The sequence below is a fragment of the Typopeltis vanoorti genome, chromosome 5, assembly GCF_054136105.1.
Source record: "Typopeltis vanoorti isolate ZY-2024b chromosome 5, IOZ_Tvanoo_1.0, whole genome shotgun sequence".
Classification (NCBI taxonomy): domain Eukaryota; kingdom Metazoa; phylum Arthropoda; class Arachnida; order Uropygi; family Thelyphonidae; genus Typopeltis; species Typopeltis vanoorti.
Genome location: NC_143553.1, coordinates 65,982,460 through 66,006,888, shown reverse-complemented (window position 1 = coordinate 66,006,888; position 24,429 = coordinate 65,982,460). Strand labels below are relative to the sequence as shown.

The 24,429-nt window shown below is 35.9% G+C and overlaps 1 protein-coding gene across 1 annotated transcript in view; it reads right to left on the bottom strand.

The window, feature by feature from the left end:
- Positions 1-24,429, bottom strand: part of 5PtaseI (inositol polyphosphate-5-phosphatase A) — a 458,282-nt gene that overhangs the window by 293,205 nt on the left and 140,648 nt on the right. The window contains exon 8 of the mRNA XM_090393013.1: positions 11,680-11,735. Within this exon, the coding sequence (XP_090249139.1) occupies positions 11,680-11,735 (56 nt within the window). The remainder of the gene's footprint in view (positions 1-11,679; positions 11,736-24,429) is intronic.

The window sequence follows — 24,429 nt, the reverse complement described above, 5'->3', positions numbered from 1 at the left end:
GGATATGGAAGTCGTTTTGCCCCTTTTAAGGCTTTTATAAGACCACACATGGATTATTGTGAGCAGATTTGATCTCCCAGATTCCAAGGGGATAAAGAAGCTGTGGAAAGGGTGCAAAGAAGAGTTACGAAGATTATATCTGGATTATGCTATTTAAATTATGAGGACAGATAATGAGTATGTGGATTATAGACTCTGGTTAACAGGAAAAAGAGGGGTGATATGATAGGGTCTATAAACTTTTGAATGGGTATTACAGGATAGCGTCAGATGAAATTTTTCATTATATGGAAGGTGGGGAGAGAACACAGGGGCATCCATGGAAGATAAATTTATTCACAGTCAAGAAAGGGACAAGATCTAGGTTTTTCTCTCACAGAGCAGTGAATGAGTGGAATAGTTTGTGTTTAGGGATAGTGAGTGCATCTCATGTGAATGAATTTAAGGAATGGTATAACAGCTGGTTTGGTTGATTTATAGCCTTCCTCGATGAGTTCTTGACTCCCTGGAGGTCTTAGATAATAATAATAATAAAGGTTCTTGGATATCTCTTCGTGCTCTTTCCTAACTTCATGCACATTGAGCATGGATTAACAGGTCCACATAGACTGTGCACTATGTTTTGTTATGATATTGAACAGTTCTTTGTAACATTGAGGAAAAGGTATCTTGGTGCTTACAATAGAATCGATTTCATGACTCGATTTTATCTTTGAGCCAAATCATTACGTGAGCATGTGGCAATCCCCTTTTTTGCCATTCTTTGTGATGAGATTCATCAATTTCTTCAGCTTGCTATGAAAAACTCCTGCAATGATGTTGTGCTTGTCTTTTCATCCATACCATCATGTGATAAGCATAAAAATTCATTGCTGAAATGGCTTTTTTTTTATACTTGTAGGTTCTCCACTTCCTGGATTCATTTGTGGTAAATCCATGCAATATCCATCTTCTCCTTTGCAAAAAAAAAAAAAAAAGTGGATAGTGGAGTACATCGTAGGCTCTATGAGTCTCACATATCCATTTCAGTCTATCATCATGACACATAAGATTATGTCTCTGCAGTTAAATTCTTACCCAGCAATGACAACTGCTACTTCATTAGCTGTAGGTGCAATGAATCTGTCTGCATGATATCCTGTTGGTACTTGGTTTGCATGTATAGCCAGTCTTAGTTCTTGCACATTGTTAGCATTCTCTATAGCCAACTTAAACGTTTGTATACATATGTTATGTGAATGTAACATTCTTTGTAAATCGAATACAATTTCTGAGTTCAACCCTGTGATCTGTCTACAATGGAAAGTTACTTCTTTGTGTAGGTTTGAAATGAAATAAACTTGTAAAAATTTATGATCATTTGGTTCAACTGGCAACAAACTTCCAGCCAAATGGTACACTTGACCTTGCATTTTGAAATAGATATGAATCCACTTCCTTTCAACTATTTGCTTCAAACCAAATGATGTCATTTGAAATGCAAAATTGTAAGCTAGAATATTTTCAATAAATTACAAATGTCAACATAAAATTTTAAAAAAATGACATATATAGGTAAAATGATAAAGACATGTAATTAAGATGATATCAATATTTTTACTGTTTAAGTACATTTAATAATAACAGAAAAATGTCCTTTGTTTATATATATACAGTATTTGCCGGCATATAAGACGCACTTTTTTTCTTTGAAAACAGGTCTGAAAAACAGGATGCGTCTTATACGCCGATACTAAGTTTTTTATTACTTTCAATTCTGGAAATTTTCTCAGTTCCGAGTTATGCGATTTCTTTCTTGCTTCCTTGCGGTGTGTGAGAGCATTCCAATTATGTAGAGTTCAGTGGATGTGCTTAAAACTGCTTAAAGGAGTGTTTGTACATGTTCACGCAAAAGCTGTGGATGGAGGAGAGATGAAGTTATGGATAGATAAACTTTGGTCTAGTCGCCCTGGCAGACTGTTGAAGAAGCCTGCCCTGCTAGTATGGAATCGGTTTCATTCTCACAGAACAGAAGATGTTAAAAATAAATTCAAGGAATTGAAAACTCCGTTAGCTGTAATTCCAGGAGGTCTAACTAGTTGGCTTTAACCTTTAGATGTCTGTATTAATAAACCCTTTAAGGGATTTATGAAGGAGAAGTGGAACAGCTGGATGCAGTCTTCATATTTTCAGGAAGAAGGAAGAGGCCTAACATTATTAAAATTCCCACCTTTTAAAGAAGTACGAGGAAAATAACTTATGACTATATAGCTGAAGAGATACATAAATGCATCTCTTTTCCTGCTAATCCCTTTTTTTTCTTTTCTTGAAAAGTTGATTAATAATTCAAATGACTACATATTTATTATGAAATTTACTTCTTGGAATAAGGTTAAATATCAAATTATGTAAATAAATTATAAATTTCAACATTAGAAATTTGCATTAAGTCACATTAAATAATGCTTACTAATTAATAATTCTTAACTTTCATTTCCTTGCTCAGTTCTTAATTTCACCTTCCAAGGCCAAATGACCACTCACATTAAAACTTCAAGTAATCAATCTGATCCTTTACAAATGAAATTACTTTGATATTATTACAAAATCTAAGATGCCATTTCCTTTTGGCAAGTTCAAGTACATGTTACTTCGGATAACCACAAAGTTATCCAAAACTGTACTAACCATTGAATTTTCTGTTGCATTCTCTATATTAAAATTCCCATCTTTTAAAGAAGTAAGAGGTCCATAATAATATCATTACATCTTCCACAAATTAACATATTCCTATCATTAACCATACCTGTTATACTTATTAAGTGTCCCTCTGTCACAAACATCTACTCTGTCTAAGTAGCAGAAGTCTTTCATGACCTAGTGATATACTGCCATCTTTTTTTTAGAGGCCCAAAGTGGTTACTTCTGTATTTGATATACAGAGTAGAGATGCTGCTTTTTTGTTGTTGTTCTCCTCCACCTCACCCATAACACCCTTCAAAAGGCTGTACCCTACACGCCATAATTAATGGAGCCAGTACCGTTCTCATTTGAGGGAACAATAAAGAATTACTTTTGCAGGCCAGCCACTTAATAGTACTCAAATTTTTAACGCCACTTGTGGCATAATAATGTTTATTAGACATATGTATTCACAAGAATATAATAATTTTATTACTGCAAATGTTTCAAAAGTTAGTTTTCCATAACCAGTTAGTTTTCAAAAACTAACTGGTTATCATCAATGCATTAGCAAAATCACAAGATGAAGATAGAACAAAGAATGTTAATCCTATTTACACAGCTTAGTCACATGCCAGATGACATCTAGTGGGTGGTTATACTTACTGTTATGTTTATGAAGTGTCCCTCTGACACAAACGCCTACTCTGTCTAAGTAGCAGAAGTCTTTCATGACCCAGTAATATACTGCCATCTTTTCAATTAGAGGCCAAAAGTGATTATTTCTGTATTTGATCTACAGAGTAGAGTTGCTGTTTTGTTTTTTTTATCCGTAATACAATTAAGGCCCAAATTTAAAATTTAATTTAAAAAAAAGTAATTAGAATGGGGGGGGGGGGGAAACCTCAGTATTGCTTGCCATTTATGAGGATGACACTCTCCCAAATCTTGGCAATAGAGAAGCAGTCATTCCAATTTACTGGGGTAGTGTAAAAGTGCAGAACGTTCAAAATATGAGCAGAAGCACTCACATTAAACTTGGTACATAAGGGAGGAGGGCTTAAACTTTTGTGGATGGTAACCATGAGCAGATTTTGTTGATAGGGAGAAATGTAGGAACTAAACTGAATCTTTTACAGGATCTTAGTAACATTCATCTCAGAGATGCCAGTACCAGTGATGAATGGAATAGGGACTTGCCACACAGGTTCAGGGTTCTTGGTGATGGGTTTGTAAAGGACTAAGATGCATTTAAGCTTCCTTGAGGTGAAACCATTCAGTAGTAAGATGCAGTGGATGGTGCAAAATTCTTGTTGTGTGTGTGGGGGGGGGGGGTTGGGAATTGAAACAGATAACATGTGCTCAGCTGAGACAAGATTTGCCTGTTTTTTGAGATGGATAATGTGCGGAATCTTGCTGTACATAGCAATACAGTAAGAAGAGCTTTAGAAGACAGAAATATAAGATCTGATAATGTCGGAGTCTTGGCAGATAACAGATTAATGTGGAGGAAACTTTCTGGTAGGAAGTTAGTAATGATCTAATATTTTTTCATATAATACTATCATAATATCCTGTATAACCCCTAAGGGTAAATGAGAAATTTGATTACCTTGTTTTCAAGCTTTATTTCTAGCAATACTAATTGAATAGCTACTCCTTTTGCATTACTGTACAAGAAGACTATGATACCATTCTAACTTTCACAGTGGTTAAAATATAACATTGGTTAATCATGAATCCACCATACTTTCAACAATGTGATATTTTTTTTGACTTTCAGTTTTGTATGCAGCTGTGATTAACTAGATGATATCTGATGGCCCCAGAAGCAGACTGAATAATTACAATTTAAAACAGATTTGTTACCGACTTTTTTTCATCTTGCCTTGAATGGAACAATGGCATTATGCACAAGGTCAACTGGGCAAGTGGTGAAAATCAAATGCCATTAATGGCATATACATTTTTCAAAAATGATTCAATGTTGTGAGTGCAAATTAAGCATGGCGAAATGTGAAAAATGTGTTTGCAGAGCAGGCTGCTTAAGGGTCAAAGCTGTATAACTCAGAAGAGACCATCATATAGCCTTTTAAGGAATGTGGAGAACCGACCAGTGCTTCTGACCAAATGTACAATCCTCAACTTCTAATTGTGCACTCTGTTAAGTATCTACCTGGATAATGAACGAAAGAGGATGGGTTGGCAACTGGGATTTAGCTGACTAAATTGTATTCTTATCGGTTTAAACCACAACATAAAATGATGGTACAACATGACAGAATTTCATGCAGGATGGGGCACCACCTGGTTAAACAGGGTGTCCATTGTTTTTGCCAGGGAACCAGGGCAAACAACAAAAAAGTCAGCTACTGGAACAACTCGACATCACCGGAGTTCAAGATTGGTACTATCAACATAAGAAGCCTGAATGGCAAAAAAATGGAACTACCAGATCAACATAAGAGGAGTGACAAACAAAAAAGACAAAAACTGGTGAGATCTTCCAGAGCAATAAATACAAAATGCTATATTCAGGCAATGACAATCAAGTAAAATAAGGAGTAGTTATAGTATTCAACACTAAATACAAGGTTAATCTTCTAGAACAGCAGGCAGTCTCAAGTAGAGTGATGTGGACAAATATCAGAATGGGGAAATGCACAATGAGACTTATTTGTGCCCATGATCTCACATAAGGTTCTACTAAGGTAGAAGTGGAGAAATTTTTTGAGGCTTTAGAGAAAGCAATTCACACAATGAAAAAGGAAAAGTTGGTCCTTGTTGAGGATCAAAATAGCAGAGTAGGAAATGACTGTCAGATATACAAAAATATGTTTTGAAAATTTGGTGAAAAGAGCAAAGCTAATAATGGCAAATACCTGTAAGATTTCTGCTCAGTACATGGACTGGTTATTACTAACAATGTTCTAACATAAAAATGTGCACAAATTCATATGGAGAGAAGAGACAAGGAATAAGAAAAATCATATTGACTAATTTATGTTTTTCTTGATAGTGACATTTTCTCACTGGTGCAGGATACTAGAGTGTACAGAGGATTTGAAATTGGAACTGATCACCATTTAGTCCTGAGCACGATAAAATTGAATTTCATAATAAAAAATAAAAATAAGAACATGTAAGAAAGTTTTAAAGCAAATAAAAGTTGAGCAGCTCTCAGATGTGAACTGTAGGCTAAAATATACAAATATTATTCAAGAAAAAATGGAAGCGTTTGAGAACAGGAACCAAATCTTGGAGGTTCAGAGGCAAATCCTGAAGAAAACATGACTGAGCCAGAGAGGCATTTGGTGAGGTTGTCTGCAAGGATAGAAAAATGGTGGACACAGGAAGATAAAGAGGCAGCGAAGGAACAGAAGAAAGCATTTCAAAAGTTCCTGGCAAATAAGTCAACTTGTGTTCTTAAAGAATACAGACACAAATGTAAGAAAGCTAAACACTGTGTAAAACCAGCTAAACAAAAGTCATGGGGATACTTTGGTAAGAACTTAGAAAATAAATATCAAGAGAAGGTGGCAGGATATTCTGGTGGTTGTTGAAAAAGCTCAGAAATGGAGGAAAGAGTGCTGTAAAAGGAATCAGAGATGAGGTGACATGAAAACTGGAGAAAAAGATATCCTTGATGTATGAAGCAATTACTTCAAAAAATTGCACCATGAAACGATCAATAACAGCACAGTGGTAAAAAACCCTCAACAGGCATGCAATCAAGAATACATATCCATACTTGAAGTAGAAAAAGCCATCAAAATCCTGGAATGTGGCAAGGCAGCAGGAGTAGATGATATTCGAACAGAAATGCTCAAATATGCTGCTCAAGCTTGGTGAAGAACAAGCTGGATTCAGGTCAAATAAAGGCTGTCAGGATCAGATTTTCGCAATACGACAAATAGTTGAGAAATCATGGGAATATAACAAAGATCTGTATTTAATTTTTGTAGATCTGGAAAAGGCATATGACAAGGTGCCAAGAGAAAAGCTATTAAAAACTACAGTTGTATGGTGTCCATCGGGCATTATAGCAAGCAATACTTAGTCTTTATTTGAGTTGTAAGTCAGCAGTCAAAACTGAAGGAAATACAGAAAGATGGTTTAATGTTAAATCTGGTGTGAGACAAGAATGTACATTATCCCCTGTGTTATTCATTATCTATATTGATCACATTATGAAGGAAAGTGGTATTAAACCTGATATCAGAATTGGAGATGTTAATCTCAGTTCTTTACTTTATGCAGATGAAGTTATACTTCTAACTAAATCCACTACAAGTCTCCAAGATTCCCTGACTAAATTGAATAACTGTTGTAATAGATATGGTATGAAGGTCAGCAATAACAAGTCAAAGACAATGCGAATAGGCAGAAGCATTGAAAATATTTCTGCTACTAAGTAGCAGAAAATAGTTAAAGTAAAACATTTCTGCTACTTAGGCATGATTTTAAGTGAAGATGGCAAATTAAATATGGAAATAGACAACAGAATCAACAAAGGTGGTATGGTAGGAAGTCAACTGAATAAATTTATAACGAATAAGAACGAAATTAATCAAAACACTAAATTAGCTGAATACATGACAATGTTCAAGCCAATTTTAACTTATGGATCTGAGAGATGGGTAAGAAATAAAACACTTGACCAAATACTAGTGACCACACATATGAGAGTCCTGAGAAAGATTAGTGATGTGAACAGATAGCATCAATGGCAATATCATATTAAAAACAAGGATATTAGGAAAGAACTTGACATTGTCAGCATACAGGAATGTATTAGCATAGCTAATCTCAGGTGGTATGATCACTTAAAACAGAATGGAAGAGCCAAGATTAGCAAAACGAGCGTTCTCTGCGAGGTTAGCTGGAAAAAGAAGCAGAGGAGGACCCTGATACAGGTGGACTGATAGAGTAAAAATTGCCTTAGAAGACAGAAATATAAGATCTGATAATGTTGGAGTCGTGATTGGTAACAGATTGATTTGGAAGAAAATTGTAGATAGGAAGTTAGTGGTGATATAAGTTTTTTATGTAATACTATCATATCCTGTACACCCCTTGAGGGTACATGTCAGGAGTTTGATGATGTGTTTGTGGAGAGGCTGAACAGGAGATGAGAGAAAGTATAGCTTTGTAGAAAGTGCGATATTTTGTTAGCCTATGAGTTAATGAATGTTTAACACACTGAAGGAATGAAAATTAGCATAAATGAAAGAAAGGGAAATGGAACGAAAGCTATTGTGGCCTGAGAGAATGAAAGAACACAAGAATGAAGAAAAGAAAGTATGTGATAAGGGAGCAAAAGGAAGTATGAATGATGAAACAGAAGTAAGGTGTGGCAGAAAGAGAGGTAGCGAGACTGGGAGCAAAAGAGATTGAAATTGCTAGAATGCAAGATATGAACAAAGAGTTATTTTCAAAGGAAAAAATGAAATGAGGAATATGATAAGTAATATTATATATTTAATGAAAGCAAGTGAAAGTGTTCAAAAGAATAGCATGAAAGAAAAAAGGGTAAAAGAGGTGATGAGTGATTTAAGAATAGCAGGATATGGAGTCCTATGTTAGAAAATTGGTTAATGAGAGAGTCCATAAAGTCTGTAATCCAGGAAGGAGAATAAGCAAGACAATTTATGCTTTCATTGGACATGAGGAGGAAATGAGCAAGAGAATTAGTGTAGTTGTGAGGACCGATGATTTAAGTGGACATAAGGACAATGTCAGGGCAGACATCAGGAGGTTTTTGAGGAGAGTGAAAGATAACAGTATAGTGAAGGTTTTCAGTGTGTTCTGAGGTATGACAATGATGATTTGAGACAGGGAGAGAGAATCATAAATGGTATACTGGCAGAGCTGTCTGAGGAGAAGGGATTGGCAGTTTGTGGACATATGGCAAGTATTTGAGGGAAGAATAGAATTATAAAGACATGGTGGATTGCATTTGAATGGCTTCTCAGTGAGTAAACTAGAGAAACTTGCTAGATGGAAGTGCAGTGTGTGATGAAAGCAAGAGATCTGAAGTAAGATGTGAAGTGAAAGTTCAGGAGAGTGGTAATGAAGAGACTGGAGTGCTTGGCAATGAAAACAGTAGTAGTGTGAGAGATGAAAAGAGAATGGGAATGCAGGAGGAACAAGGAAACTAGGTGGACAGGGAGATATGGAATAGGGTAAGTGGATGTTGGAAGTAGCAGTAGTAGTGAATGTATGTATGGGGATGATCGGCATAGAAATCAAATAGATCAGGATGTGAGTGGAGTAGTTGAGACTGAGTAGATATATGTAGTAAGTGGTAATAAAGGTAATTGGGCAAGGGCAAATGTGGTGGGGAAATCACAGCCAACAAAGTGGCTTGGGTAGGACTGGTTATAGACCTAAAAGTGAACTGATGTGTTACAGTTACAGATGAAATTGTTTCACTGATTGAGTTTATTTGCTCCAAAACCACTGGAATAAAGATGATATCCTAACAGGAACAGAAATGGAAGGGTGCACTGTTTTTCATGAAGATATAGAGGACAAGAAGGGAGGTGGAGTGTTGCTGATGATAGCAGGGAAATTATATCTACAAAAGGTAGACACGAATGAGAGAAATAGTGGCAATAGTTTTGAGGAAGGGTGATATGAGGTGGAAGTTGACAGGAAGAGATTTTTAGTTGGATGTTGCTATTATAGGCCAGGGAATGTGTAGGGTGGTGATAAAGAAATATATAGGCAACTTCAGTTAGTGACAAGGAAAGGGTGATTATTATGGATGATTTTAATTATGGTGGTTATAGACTGGAATGAAGAGATAGTATTTGGAAATAAGGAAAATTAATTTCTCAAGTTCTTGAGAGACAACTATCGCAGGGGGTATGTAAAGGAGAGATGGCAAGGAATGAGAGTTTTAGATCTGATCATTTCATCAGAGGATGTAATTATGAGTGGGATTTTGCACTACCCTCCAGTTGGTGGGAGTGATCGTGAAGTGATCACATGGGTTACAGATAGCAATATGAAGACTTCTGTGAGGAAATTATGTGTGGAAGTAAAAGGCAGGTGATTATGAAAAGCTTAGGTGACATTTTGGAGCTATAACATGGAAAGAGGAATTGAGTGGTAAGGAAATAAATGCTGCTTGGGAAATGACAAAGAAATACATAACAGCATCAATGTGCGAATGTATTCTGAAGGTGAAAAGGCTAAATAAGATAGGTGTAAAATGGATGAATGAGGGGATTCAGCATGAAATCTGAAAGACGTTTAGGAGGCAGCACAAGATGAATAATGGTTGCACAAAGAGATAAACAGCAGGCCAGGAGAGTGACTCAGTTAGTAAGGACAACAACAGTGCAATATGAGCAGAAATTATCAAATCAGGCAAAGAAAACCTTCAAGAGTCTTTCGGATATGTGGCAAGTAGGAGGAAGGATGATCATGGTAAGATGCAGTTAATGGATAAAAGTAGGAGATTGGTGACTGCTGCAGAGGACATAATTGAGGTGTCAGTGAGCAGTTCATCAAGGTGTTTCATTCTTAGTGTGAAATCAGAAGCTCAAGTGTGGAGAAGGAAATGTAGAGAAGGAATATAACAAGTCTTGCAACATCACAAGTCCTAAAGGAGTGGAAAAGCAGGAAAGCAAAATTGTGCTACTTCACAAAGGTTTCGATAAGGCTAAGGCAACAAATTATAGGCTGATCAGTATATCTGGAGTTGTAGTTAGATTTTGGAGAGGTTGTGAGATATAGGATACAAAAGTGGGTTGATAACAGTGATATTCTTCGCACTTGTCAGCATGGGTTTGTTAAAGGGAGATCTTGTTTTACAAACTTGCTTATATACTATAACAAGGTAATAAATCTATTGAACAAGGGAGATGCATATTTGTATATTAATTATATAAGGATGAGTTTAACTGGTGACATACAACTGTTTGCATATGATGCAAAACAAGGGAGAGTGATGAAGAATCAAGTAGATGTGGCCTTACAGGAGGACTTGAATAGATTGTACGAGTGGGCAACAATATGGAGCTATCAATTCAATGTTGCCAAGTGTAAAGATCTGAAATTTGGTAGGCAATAACAGGATGCAAAATTGCCAAACACACACACTTGGTGGTGTTTGGAAATTCTGGAAATTACCAAAATTTGGAAATTTTAGAGGACATTGAGGAGATAAAAGATCTTGGAGTGGTGGTAGACAAAGATTGGAAGTTCATAGGTCACAATGCACAAGTTGTGAAGACATCACATCAGATTGTGGCAATGATGCGGAGGACCTTAACTTGTAGAAACAAAGAGGCTCTGGTTACATTGTATAAGGCACTGATCAAGCCTCATATGAATTGCTATGCACAGATTTGGTCACCATGAAAACTAGGGAACCAAATCTGTGCACAGCAATCCATACGAGGCAAAGGGCATGTTGACAAGGGTCCAGAGAAGACTGACACTAAGATCATAATTGGACTTTGGGATGTGGAATATGAGGAGATATTGAGGGAATGCAGTTTGCAAAGCCTTGTGAAGAGGAAGAAGAGTGGGGTTATGATTGAGACACTTAAGTTGGTAACGAGTTGTTACCAGGGTAATGTGAAGAAATTCTTCGTATAATGGGGAAGGAGGTAGAAGAACAAGGGGGACATATCTGGAAGTTGTATATAGAGAGTGTGAGCAGGGGCATAAGTAGTATCTTTGCATGGAGAGTGGTGAGTAAGTGGAATGCTTTGTCTGATATTGTGGTGAATACAGATACATTGAATGAGTTTAAAGCACAGTTTGATGGGCTTTGTTGAAACAATGTTTGCCTTCCACGATGAGGCTTTAGACTCCATGGAGGTCTGGACAGACACACATTTTATTATTAATAATAATAATAAAACATCTTTGGTGATTCTGATTTTAACAAAAGAGAATTAAGTATTAATTCAAAGTATATCTTATTGGCATGGATAAGTAAAAGAGCTATGATATATCTCATCCACTTGAAAATATCTACACAAAGCTTAAAAGACTTACCTATGCAAAGTGTAGTCTAACGCATGTTGTCTGTTCTTGGTATATGCTGAAGGGAACTAAACAAAGAGAGTTTTTAATTAATTCAATACTGCATATAAATCTGAAAAACATATTCAATGAACAAAATCATTCATATAATTTATAGTTTAATTTTTTTTTTCTATGAAAAATTAGAATAACCGATCTTTCATATTTTGTAATTGTTACCACTTTAACCATGTATAATTTTGAATAATAGCAAAATAGGTTTATACTGTTCTTTCAGCTCATCCACTTCATTGTTTTATTGGACTTATGCTACTGTTCTGCTATATGAGATGGTGTTTACATTCTTCATGGTTATAGTAGGCCCACAGATATGAGAACCTTCGACACTTCTGTGCATGTCAAAAGAAGGAGAATCCATTCCGATAATAGGGTAATCAATCCGTATTATGGGATGAGTGTTTATTATTACACGTCGGAAAATTAAACTTTTCTTTTATGATCACTGTGATTTTAAAGTGGTAATTATTTTGCTTGTATAACATTTGGAAAATTTTACGTATAAAGCACATAATTTCGCGTGTTGGTGACCAATTCATACATCACCTTATTTCTTTCTTCCCTTCAACAAGAACTGACTCTTCTTGGCAGTCTGCCAACGACAGCTCTCTCTTCTGTGGTCGGACTTTAACAGGTATCAGTATCACATGCATGAGCTGCACTCTGGAAGTATTCTCTTTGACCACAACATTGTTACTAATGCAAGATTTACACACACACACACACACCTGTACTGTGTTTTCCTTACTAACTTGTATGTTTTTATTATATTTCTTCTCACTCATCTATTTTCACACTCTGAAGACCACATGCCTTCAATATCCCTTCACATGTGCATCATAAACCAGTTATCATCTTTGGGTTGCTCTTGAGGGTCAAAGTCAAACTGGAAGGAGATCTCCACATCACCATTTAAGGAATGCAGAGAACCAACGGGGGGCGTCTGACCTTATATCCCATCCTCACCTTCAGCTGGTGCCTCCTATTAATAGATATCCACAGGGTACTGGACGAATGGGAATAGGCTGGCAATTTGGGATTTAGCCAACCAAACTGTCCTCTCTACTGGCTTAAAGCACAAATAATATGGTGAGATTGCATGCTGGCTTGGGCATCAACAGGTTTAACAAGGTCCCCACTGTTTTCGTAGGGAACCAAGGCAAACAGTGAAAAGTCAGCTATTGGAACAGACTCAAGTTCACCATCTAGAAGAAGAATAAACCCAATATCAGTAGAAATTAAGATAGCAACCATCAATATAAGGAATATTAATATAAAGGAAATCAAGTTTGTTGAAGAACTGGAAAAGTAAAATGCAGATATAATGGGCATCAATGAAATAAAGAAGATAAAAACAAATGCGATCTTACTAAATAATAAGTACAAGGTGTTATATTCGGGCAATAATGATCAAGGAAAGGAAGAAATAGCAATAGCATTCAACACCAAACATGAAGATAACTTCCTGATTGGAAGGCAGTTTCAAGCAAAGTTATGTGGGCAAACTGCAAAAAAGGAAATAGGCAATGAAACTTATTTGTGCATATGGTTCCACAGAAGGTTATCCTAAGGAAGAAGTAGGCGAATTTTTTGAGTCATTAGAGCAGACAGCTGACATAAAAAAAATGGAAAAAGTGGTCCTTGTTGGAGATCTAAACAGTAGAGTGGGAAGTGAATCCCACCAGGCATATAGAAATGTTTTGGGAAAATTTGGTGAAAAGGGCAAGGCAAGCTCACATGGAGAGATAACACAAGAATTAAGAAGGCCGCCTCAATGACTATGTTGTTGCTGTTGTTGATAGCAATATCTTCATGCTAGCTTAGGATACAAAATTGTACAGAGGGTTTGAAACTGGAAGTGACCATCACTTAGTTTTAAGTAGGATAAAAATGAATATCACATTGAAAAGAACAACATGTAAGAAAGTTTTAAAAATGAATTAAAGTTGATCAGCAACTATACAAACATTACTAAAGAAAGAATGAAGCACTTCAAAAACAAGAACCAAACCCTGGAGTGGCAAACTCTGAAGAAAACAGCAATTGATTCAGCTTGGGAAGCATGTGGTGAAGTTAGCTGCAAGGATAGAAAAATAATGCCATGGTTGACACAAGAAGTTAAAGAAGAAATCTCAGACAAGAAGAAAACATAGTGAAAGTTCCTACAAATAAATCAGCACATGTACTAGAAGAAGACATAGAAAAATGTAAAACAGCCAAGCTATGTGAAAGTAGCTAAACAAAAGTCATGAGAAGACTGATAAGAATATAGAAGATAAATATCAGGAAGATGACAAAATGTTCTGGAGGCTATTGAAAAAGCTTAGAAATGGAGGGAAGAACTGTAAAAGGAATCAAAGATGAAGAAGTTAACACAAAAAATGAAGATAAGGATATCTTAGATGGCTGAAGTAATTACATTGAAAGACTGTTAAATGAAATGTATTTTTCTCAGCCTCTTTTCAAGCTTAGAAATGTCAAGCATGCTTGAAAAGAGGCTCAGAAAAATACTTGAGGTAGAAAAAGCAGTCAAACACTTGAAATGTGGAAAGATAGCTGGAGTATCACCAGAAATGTTCAAATATGGAAGCATAAACGTTTTGAAGTAGCTACACTGTGTGGTTCAGAGGGCATGGTTAGGATTGTAGTATTCCAGAAGATGAGCAGAGAGCTTTCATGGTTCCCAAATATAAAAAAGGGTAATAAAGCTGAATGTGAGAATTACAGAGGAATTTCTCTATTAAGTGTTCCAAGTGCAATTTATCGAGAAAGCTTGAAAAGAGACTGAGAAAAAAAAATGTGGGGCAGAAACTGGGAAAAGAACAAGCTGCTTTAGACAAAATAAAGATGTAAGACAAGGATACACATTATATCTACCATTATTCATCATCTATATGGGTCATATTATGAAAGAAAGTGGAATACAACTGATGACATGATTGGAGATATCAAATTTAGTTTTTTGCTTTATACAGATGTACTCTAAATCTATTTAGTGCAAGTCTCCAGGATTTTCTAACTAAATTGAATAACAGCTGTAACAAATTTGACATGAAAATCAGCAATAAAAAGAACAAAACTATGAAAATAGACAGGGAAAAAAATGTCAGCTGCATTCTCCATGGAGAATCTACAGAACCACTACTATATTTCAACTATTTAGGCACAGTTTTTAGTGAAGATGGCAAATTAAATTTGGAAATAGACAACAGAACAAGCAAAGCTGGTATGTGGGTTGCCAGCTGAATAAATTTATATAGAATAAGAGAGAAATCAGCCCAAACACTAAACTAGAAGTATATAAGACAGTGTTCAAATCAGTTTTAAGTTATGGATCTGAGTGTTAAGTTAGAAATAAAACACTTGATCAAAAACGAGACAGGTTCTGAGTTCTAAGAAAAATTAATGGAGTGATCAGATGACATTCATGGCAGGATCATATTAAAAATGAAGACATAACGAAGGAACCTGACATTGTTTGCATTCATGAATGTGTGAGAAGGGCTAATCTAAGGTGGTATGGTCACATAAATAGAATGGGAGAGGAAAGTTTAGCAACACAGGTGTTTGATGCCAGGAAAAAGGCTCAGAAGAGGAGCAAGAACCGTACATGCTTCTCAGGCACATTCTTAGACAGTTTCCAAGAGTGATATCAAGTTCTATCGGCACCAGTCATAAGCTGCTAAATCTCATTCAAATCTATAAGATCCTCTTACAAACATTAACTCATTTGTATCAGTTTCCTCTCATCTGTCTATTTGTGAGACTTTGAAGACCACATTCTTCTAATCTGTCTTCACATGTGCAATTCCATAAGCCAATTAAAATTTTAATCAAAACACAAATTTGGATTTTCTTAACTGTCTTTCTCATTTCCTCAGAATCAAGTGACCATTTCTGTGCTAGTTATCCAGATATTGTCAGGATTACTATAAAGTCTTGTAAATTTGGAGAATAACTTTCTTTTTCTTACAGGTTCTCTCAGTGCAATGATCTGATGCAAGCAGATAAAAAATACAGCTCTGAAGTTTATTATAGCTGTTTTTCAATGAATGGCATCTTCAGTTAAAATAAACTTAAGGAATAGAAACAAGCTGAGTAAAGTTTACTTTGCCACTTATGAACTTTAGTAGCTGTTTAAACATTCTCAGACTGAAAAATGATTTGAAACTGTTGATATATTATTATTATCCCAAGATCCCATGGAGTCAAAGACTCATCTAGGAGGTAATTCTTATTATTTCTTAAGCAAAGTATGCTGAGACAGAATGATGGTACAACAAGACAAAATTTCATGCTGGCTGGGGCATCGCCCGGTTAAACAAAGGCCCCCGTTGTTTTCACCAGGGAACCAGGGCAAACAGCGAAAAGTCAGCTACTGGAACAAATCTGAAAACACACCCCAACTCAACATCACCGGAGTTAAAGATCAGTACTATCAACATAAGAAGCCTGAATGGCAAAGAAATGGAGCTAGCTAAGTAATTAGATAAGTACCAGATTGATATAATAGGGGTGACTGAAACAAAAAAGACAAAAACTGGTGAGATCTTTCTGAGCAGTAAATACAAAATGTTATATTCAGACAATGACAATCAAGGAAAAGAAGGAGAAGCCATAGTATTCAACACAAAATACGAGGCAATTAATCTTGAATGGCAGGCAGTCTCAAGTAGAGTGATGTGTCAAATATCAGAATGGGGAACTGGACAATTAGACTTATTTGTGCCTATGGTCCCACAGAAGGTTCTACTAAGGTAGAAGTGGAGGAATTTTTTGAGGCTTTAGAAAAAGCAACTAACACAATGAAAAAGGAAAAGTTGTTCCTTGTTGGGGATCTAAATAGCAGAGTAGGAAGTGATTGTCAGACATACAAAAATATTTTGGGAAAATTTGGAGAAAAGAGCAAAGCTAATAATAACGGCAAATACCTGCTCAGGATTTCTGAGCAGGTATTTGCTTAGATTTCTGCTCAGGACATGGACTGGTTATTACTAAGACCATGTTCCAACATAAAAATGTGCAAAAATTCACATGGAGAGAAGAGGCAAGGAATAAGAAAAGTCTCATTATGTTATTGTTGATAGTGCTGTTTTCTCCCTGGTGCAGGACACCAGAGTGTACAGAGGATTTGAAATTGGAAGTGATCACTATTTAGTCTTGAGCAGGATAAAATTGAATTTCATATTGAAAAGAATAACATGTAAGAAAGTTCTAAAACGAATAAAAGTTGAGCAGCTCTCAGATGTGAACTGTAGACTAAAATACACAAAGATTATTGAAGAAAAAAAGAAAGAGTTTGAGAACAGGAAACAAACCTTGGAGATTCAGTGGCAAGACTTGAAGAAAACCCTGATTGATTCAGCTAGAGAGGCAGGTGGTGAAGTTGTCTGCAAGGATAGAAAAATTAGAACTCCATGGTGGACACAGGAAGTTAAAGAGGCAGTGAAGGAAAAGAAGAAAGCATATCAAAAGTTTCTGGCAAATAAGTCAGCTTGTACTCTTAGAGAATACAGAGACAAAATGTAAGAAAGCTAAACACTGTGTAAAACTAGCTAAAAAAAAGTCATGGGAGAACTTTGGCAAGAACATAGAAAATAAATATCAAGAAGGCGGCAAAATATTCTGGAGGTTGTTGAATAAGCTTAGAAATAGATGAAAGAGTACTGTAAAAGGAGTTAGAGATAATAAAGGTGACATGAAAACGGGAGAAAAAGATATCCTTGAAGTATGGAGTAATTACTTTAAAAAATTGCTAAATGAAACTTGCAGTGATGACAGCACAGTGGTAAAAAACACTAACCAGGCATGCAGTCAGAAATACATAACCATACTTGAAGTAGAAAACGCTATCAAAGGCTTGAAATGTGGAAAGGCAGCATGATTTTTGATGGTCAAAATATCAGATGATATTTGACCAGAAATGCTAAAGTATGGTGGTATAAAAGTCTTACAGTGGCTGCACTGCATAGTTCAGAATGCCTGGACAGAGGGTATGAATTCCCAACGATTGGAGTATAGTTCTCATAGTACCCATATATAAAAAGGGAAATAAAACTGAATGTGAGAATTACACAGGTATTTCCCTACTGAGTGTTCCCGGTAAGATATATGCAAGTATACTTGAGAAACGGTTGAGAAGAATTGTGGAAGAAAAGCTTGGTGAAGAACAAGCAGGATTCAGTTCAAATAGAGGCTGTCAGGATCAGATCTTCAATTTACGACAAACAGTGGAGAAAGCATGGGAATATAACAAGGATCTGTATTTAAGTTTTGTCAATTTGGAAAAGGCATATGACAAGGTGCCAAGAGAGAAGCTATTCAATGTGCTACAGTTATATGGTGTCAATGGGGCATTATATGAAGCAATACTTAGTCTTTATTTGAGTTGTAAGTCAGCAGTTAGAATTGAAGGAAGGACAGGAAGATGGTTTAATGTTAATTCTGGTGTGAGACAAGGATGTACATTATCCCCTCTGTTATTCATTATCTATATGGATCACATTATGAAGTAAAGCGGTACTAAACATGATATCAAAATTGGAGATGTTAATGTCAGCTCTTTGCTTTATGCGGATGATGTTATATCTCTAAACAAATCTGCTACAAATCTGCAAGATTCACTGACTAAATTGAATAACTGTTGTAATAGATATGGTATGAAGGTTAGCAATAAAAAGACAAAGACAATGAAAATAGGCAGAATCACTGAAAATGTCAACCGTGTTGTGAAAGGAGAACCTGTGGTAGAAGTAAAACATTTCAACTACTTTGGCACGATTTTTAGTGAAGATGGTAAATTAAATACGGAAATACACAACAGAATCAACAAAGCTGGTATGGTAGGAAGTCAATTGAATAAATTCATATGGAATAAGAGAGAAATTAGCCGGAACATTAAATTAGCTTTATACAAGACAGTATTCAAACCAGTTTTAACTTATGGATCTGAGAGCTGGGTCAGAAGTAAAACAGTTGACCAAAGACTTGAGACCGCGGATATGAGAGTCCTGAGAAAGATCAGAGGTGTGAACAGATGGCATCAATGGCAATATCATATTAAAAATGAGGATATTAGGAAAGAACTTGACATTGTCAGCATCCAGGAATGCATTAGCAGAGCTAATCTCAGGTGGTATGGTCACTTAAACAGAATGGGCGAAGAAAGATTTGCAAAACAAGTGTTCTCTGCCAGGTTTGCAGGAAAACGACCCAGAGGAAGACCAAGTCATAGGTGGATTGATACAGTACAAAGTGCCTTAGACGATAGAAATATAAGATCTTATAATGTTGGAGTCTTGACAAGTAACAGACTGATTTGGAGGAAAATTGTAGACTGGAAGTTAGTAATGATGTAAATTTTTCATATAGTACTCTCATATCCTGTACACCCCTTGAGGGTACATGGCAGGAATTTGATGATGATGATGCTGAGAGTTTCATATAGAAAGTAAATTCATTCGTGATTAGAGATACAGAAAAAACTCATTTACATTGCTAATAATCAGATAGCAGATGTTTCAGCGTTTAATTTTCCTCCTATGAAAAATCAATAGAGTGAAAGTTATTGGAAACAGACAAATTCCAGAATATTGTCCAAAAAAGGATGTACATTGTTTAGATCCGTGTTTTTTTAAGATATGAAATGAATAAAAAATTCATTTCATATCTTTACCCAGCACTCACAACTATACAAATATGAATGTAGTCGGAAAAGTTCTCGCCCTCAATCATAGATGGCAACACTATTAGCAAGATTTTTTTTTCTAAGTTGGTACATCTGTCATAAGCATCCATGTGAAAACACAAGTCATGCTATCAATTCGTTTTTTTTATACAGCTGTCTGAAGCAAAAGTGTTGTCTGTATCTCTTGAAATGGATAAAATTGAGTATCGTGCTGTTATAAAATTCTTAGTAAAAGAAGGTTTAACGGGAAAAGAAATTCATTAGAAGTTCATAAAAGTTTACGGGCATTCTTCTCCTTCATTTTTGACAATTAAGAAATGGGCTACCGAGTTTAAACGTGGCTGTACCAGCCTTGAAGATGATCTATGTGAAGAATATCCAAAAAAGTGTAACAACACCAGAAATCATCGATATGGTATTGGATGACCGGAGAGTCAAAGTGCATGAAATTGCTGAGACTATAGGCATTTCAAAAGAACATGTAGGATATATTTTGCATGAAGAATTGCAAATGAACAAGCTTTGCGCAAGATGGGTGCTGCTCTTGCTCACAGCACATCAAAAACGCATTTGCATGAAAATCTCTGAACAGTGCTTGGACCCTTTTAACAAGAATAAAATTGATTTTGTGCGTCGATTTATTACTATGGATGAGACTTGTATTCACCATTACCCACCAGAATCCAAACAGTGGACAGAAGCCAGTTGTTCAGCGCCAAAGAAGACAAAGTTGGTTCCATCAACAGGAAAGGTTATGGCATCAGTGTTTTGAGATGCTGAAGGTATTTTGTTTATTAATTATCTTGAATATTGTAAAACAATAACCGGGGAATATTATTCCGATCTTTTAACCATACTAGATGAAAAAATTCGTGAGAAAAGACCCAGTTTGCAGAAGCAAAAAATCATCTTTCATCAGGACAATGCACCTGCCCACAAAGGTGTTTTGGTAATGGGAAAATTAAGGGATCTACACTATGAATTGTTAGAACATCCAAGCTATTTCCCAGATTTGTCTCCCTCTGATTTCTATCTCTTCCCAAAACTAAAACTCTTCAGTGTTTTTCTTTGAATCAAGAGGTGATTGCAGCTGTAGAGGAGTATTTTTCAGATCTTACTGAGAACCACTACAGGGATGGGATATTGCTGGAATAAATGTATTAGTCTTAAGGAAGATTATGTTGAAAAATAAAAATAATTTTGAAATTATAAATTCGTTTTTTCATTCTTGGGCAGAGATCTTTTCAGACCACCCATGTATGTGTTAGTAGATAGCAAGTTGAAGTTCGGAGGTAATGTAGCAAAGATTGCAAATATAACTCAAAAGATAATTGCAATGCTGAAACGAACTTTGGCATGTAAAGATAAGGATGTCATTTTGTCTGTTTACAATGCCTTGATAAGATCTCACTTGGACTATTGTGTGCAGGTCTGGTTTTGTTGCGATTCTGAACAGTAGAGAGAATGCAAAGTAGAGTGTTAAAAACGATATCAGGATACTGATTTTCATAAATTCTCAATCTGTCTTTATAATCAGTATTCATAGACATATTGAGAATTCGTAGACTGCAGAGACTAGCAAACAGGAGAAAGAGGATTCTAGTAGCAAGGTTTATACGTTGGTTAGACATAACTGGTAATTAGTTTACGGAATTAACAACGCAAATGAAGTATATTAATTAAAGGTAACTTTAATGAATCACTTCTATATTTCGGCAACGTCACATTGCCATCTTCAGGAACATAAAGATATAGTATGTGCATTCAGGAACTAAACACAAAGCAAATGAGGAAGAAAGCAAGAAACTAATATTGTTCCTAAAGTCCTAATGGTGCCCTCTTGCGGGCTAATTTGGTAGTCTTGGCAGTTGGGCTGAAGTTCTCATAATGAAAGTCTCCCAAATTTGGGGCAGTTTCATGCACCCAAATTTGTTGAGGTTAGGAACGTTTTTTAGAGCTGCTGAATATTAGTTTCTTGCTTTCTTCCTCATTTGCTTTGTGTTAGTTCCTGAGTGCACATACCATATCTTTATGTTCCTGAAGATGGCAATGTGACGTTGCCGAAATATAGAAGTGATTCATTAAAGTTACCTTTAATTAATATACTTCATTTGCGTTGTTAATTCCGTAAACTAATTACCAGTTAGGAGAAAGAGGAGCTGATATGATCGAGACTTATAAACTTCTGAAATAGTCCTACAGGATTTCAATTGATGTAATTTTTTATTTTATAGAGGGTGGGGAAAGGACAAGAGGTCATTCTTGGAAGCTGAGAATGGATGCAACTAAGAAGGGGTGAGATCTAGATTTTTCCCTTATAGAGTGGTACCTGACTGGAATGGATTGCCACTGGATGTTGTGTGTGAAGGCAGTGTGAACAAATTCATGAATAAAGTATGATTAGCTGGTGCATGCAGTATGTGGCCTCCTCTCAATGAGTCACTGACTCCCAGGAGGTCTCTCTTAATAATAATAATGATATTTTAGCATTTCTGAACAATCAGCTACTCCAACTATCTTTCTACGGTATATATCAGATTCCCCCCTTTACCTCAAGTAGTGATATGTGCTCCTGACTGCATTTCTCTTGATATTTTGTATCTCCATTTTATTACTTCTTGCTTCATTTAACATTACGAAATAATCAGTCCAGACATCCAGAATATCTGTATCACCCTTATCATCTCAAATTTCTTTTACATTACTTTTCTTCCATTTCTAAGAACATTTCCCATAATTTTGATATTTATAATCTATATTACCAATTTTCTTATTACTTTTGTTTAGCTACTTCTAAACGTTGCTTCACATCCTTATTTTTTCTCTGTATTTTCTCAGAACACATGCTGATTTACTTGATAGAACCTTCTGACATGCTCTTTTCTCCTTTTTCAGTAGTGCCTCTTTTAACTATTAACTTTTGAGTCCACCATGGAGTTCTGATTTTTCTATCTTGAAACAATTTTATCACATTCCTCCCTGCCTTAATCAATCACTCAATGTTTTCCTTAGAGCTAGTTTTCAAACTCTCATTTTTTTTTTTAACAATATTTATACATTTGAATGTACAGTTCACCACTGAAAGTTGCTCAACTTTAATTATTTTCAGACCTTCTTGAAATTATTATTATTTGGTAATCTCCATGGAGTCAACAGACTCATCATGGGAGGCCCACTCAATCAGCAATGTCTATCATAATGAGCTTCGAAGCTATTTACACTACCTGCACTCACAACGTACTCAGGGCAATGCATCCCACTCACGAACAACTCTCCATGTAAAAAAATTACTCCTCACACCCTTTTTCACCACATCTTTATACAATTTCCAGGGATAACCTCTTGTTCTTCCCATCTTAACAGCCACTCTTTTTATAATTTCTTCTGTATTAATGCAACAGAATCCCTTAACTAACTTGAAGGTCTCTATAACAAAGTTCCTCTTTTCCTGCTATCCACCAATCTCTGTAATCCACATTTTCTCAAACGCTCTTCATAACCAACACACTTTGGTTATTCATCTTTGGACCCTCTCTAGTATTTCCACATCACAATGAAAACAAGTGACCTCTTCATTTCAATATGATATTCATTTTTATCCTGCTCAAAACAATTTTATGGTAACTTCCTATTTCAAATCTCCTGTATAGTCTTTTATCATGAACCAGATTTAAGATATCACAATTAACAATAACAGAGTTAATGCATCTTGGCTTTCTTGGGTCTTCAGTTCCATATGAATTTGTATGCATTTTTATGTTGCAACATGGTGTTAGTGATGAGTAGTCCATGTCCTAAAAAGAAATCCAACAGGTACTTACCATTATCAGCTTGGCTCTTTCCTCCAAATTTTTCCAAGAGATTTCTAAATGTCAGTATTCATTTCCTATCTGCTGTTGAAATATCAAGGACCAACTTTTCCCCCCCCTTATGTCAGCTGTGGCTTCTCTAATGACTTGGACAATTTTTCCACTTCTTTCTTGGTGGACTATGCACACAAGTAATTTTCCTTGTTCAGTTCCCCATTTGAGCCCACATCATTCTACATGAAATTGCCTGCCATTCAGGATTACCTCATGATGCATCCTCATAAGCAGGTATACCTGAACACTAAATCCCAAATTGCTAGATGACCTAGCAATTTGGGATTTAGCAAACTAAGTTATATTCTGCACTGACTTAAACCAAAAGACAGCAATGGCACAGCATAATGATGTCATGTAAGCTGGGATATTACTCAGTTGATTAAGGCCCTTGTTGTTTAAGTCTGAGAATCAGAGTAAACAGTGAAAAGTCAGCTAAAAGAGAAAACTAAAAGTAAACATCAATAGAATTTAAACAGGTACAATCAACATAAGAAGCATTAATGGAAAAGAAGTGAAACTGTCAGATACAATTCAACATAACTGATGCTACTGAAACAAAAAACACAACCACAGGTGCAATTCTTCAACTATAGAATGTTGTTTTTAGATTAGAACGATAAAAAAAATGAAGGATTAGCTATAATATTCAACACCACATATGAAGATAATTTTCTCATATGACAAGGAACAAGACAACAAATATGAATAATGAGTATCATTCTGAAAGTGACAACTACTGATACACTTAAATATGATTATGACAACTGTGATGATATTCGTGTATAGAGGCTTAAGTGCTGTGAAGTTCGTGTTAGTGAAAAACGAGCCATAGACTCAGCCCCACTCAAACCTTCTATCTGGCTAAGATACGTAGATGATATGTTCTCTATATGGCCTCATGGCCCAGACACATTAGACTCCTTCCTCAGTCATCTCAATAGCCTACATCCAAGAATCCAGTTTACTAGGGAAAAGGAAAAGAACAATTGTTTACCCTTCCTAGACACCTTAGTCACACACCTGCCTAATGATACACTTGCCTTCACTGTATACAGAAAACCCACACACACAGGCAGATACATTCACAAACTCTCACACCACCACCCCTCTCAACAATATGCCATTATTAAAACTCTTATCAAGAGAGCCCAC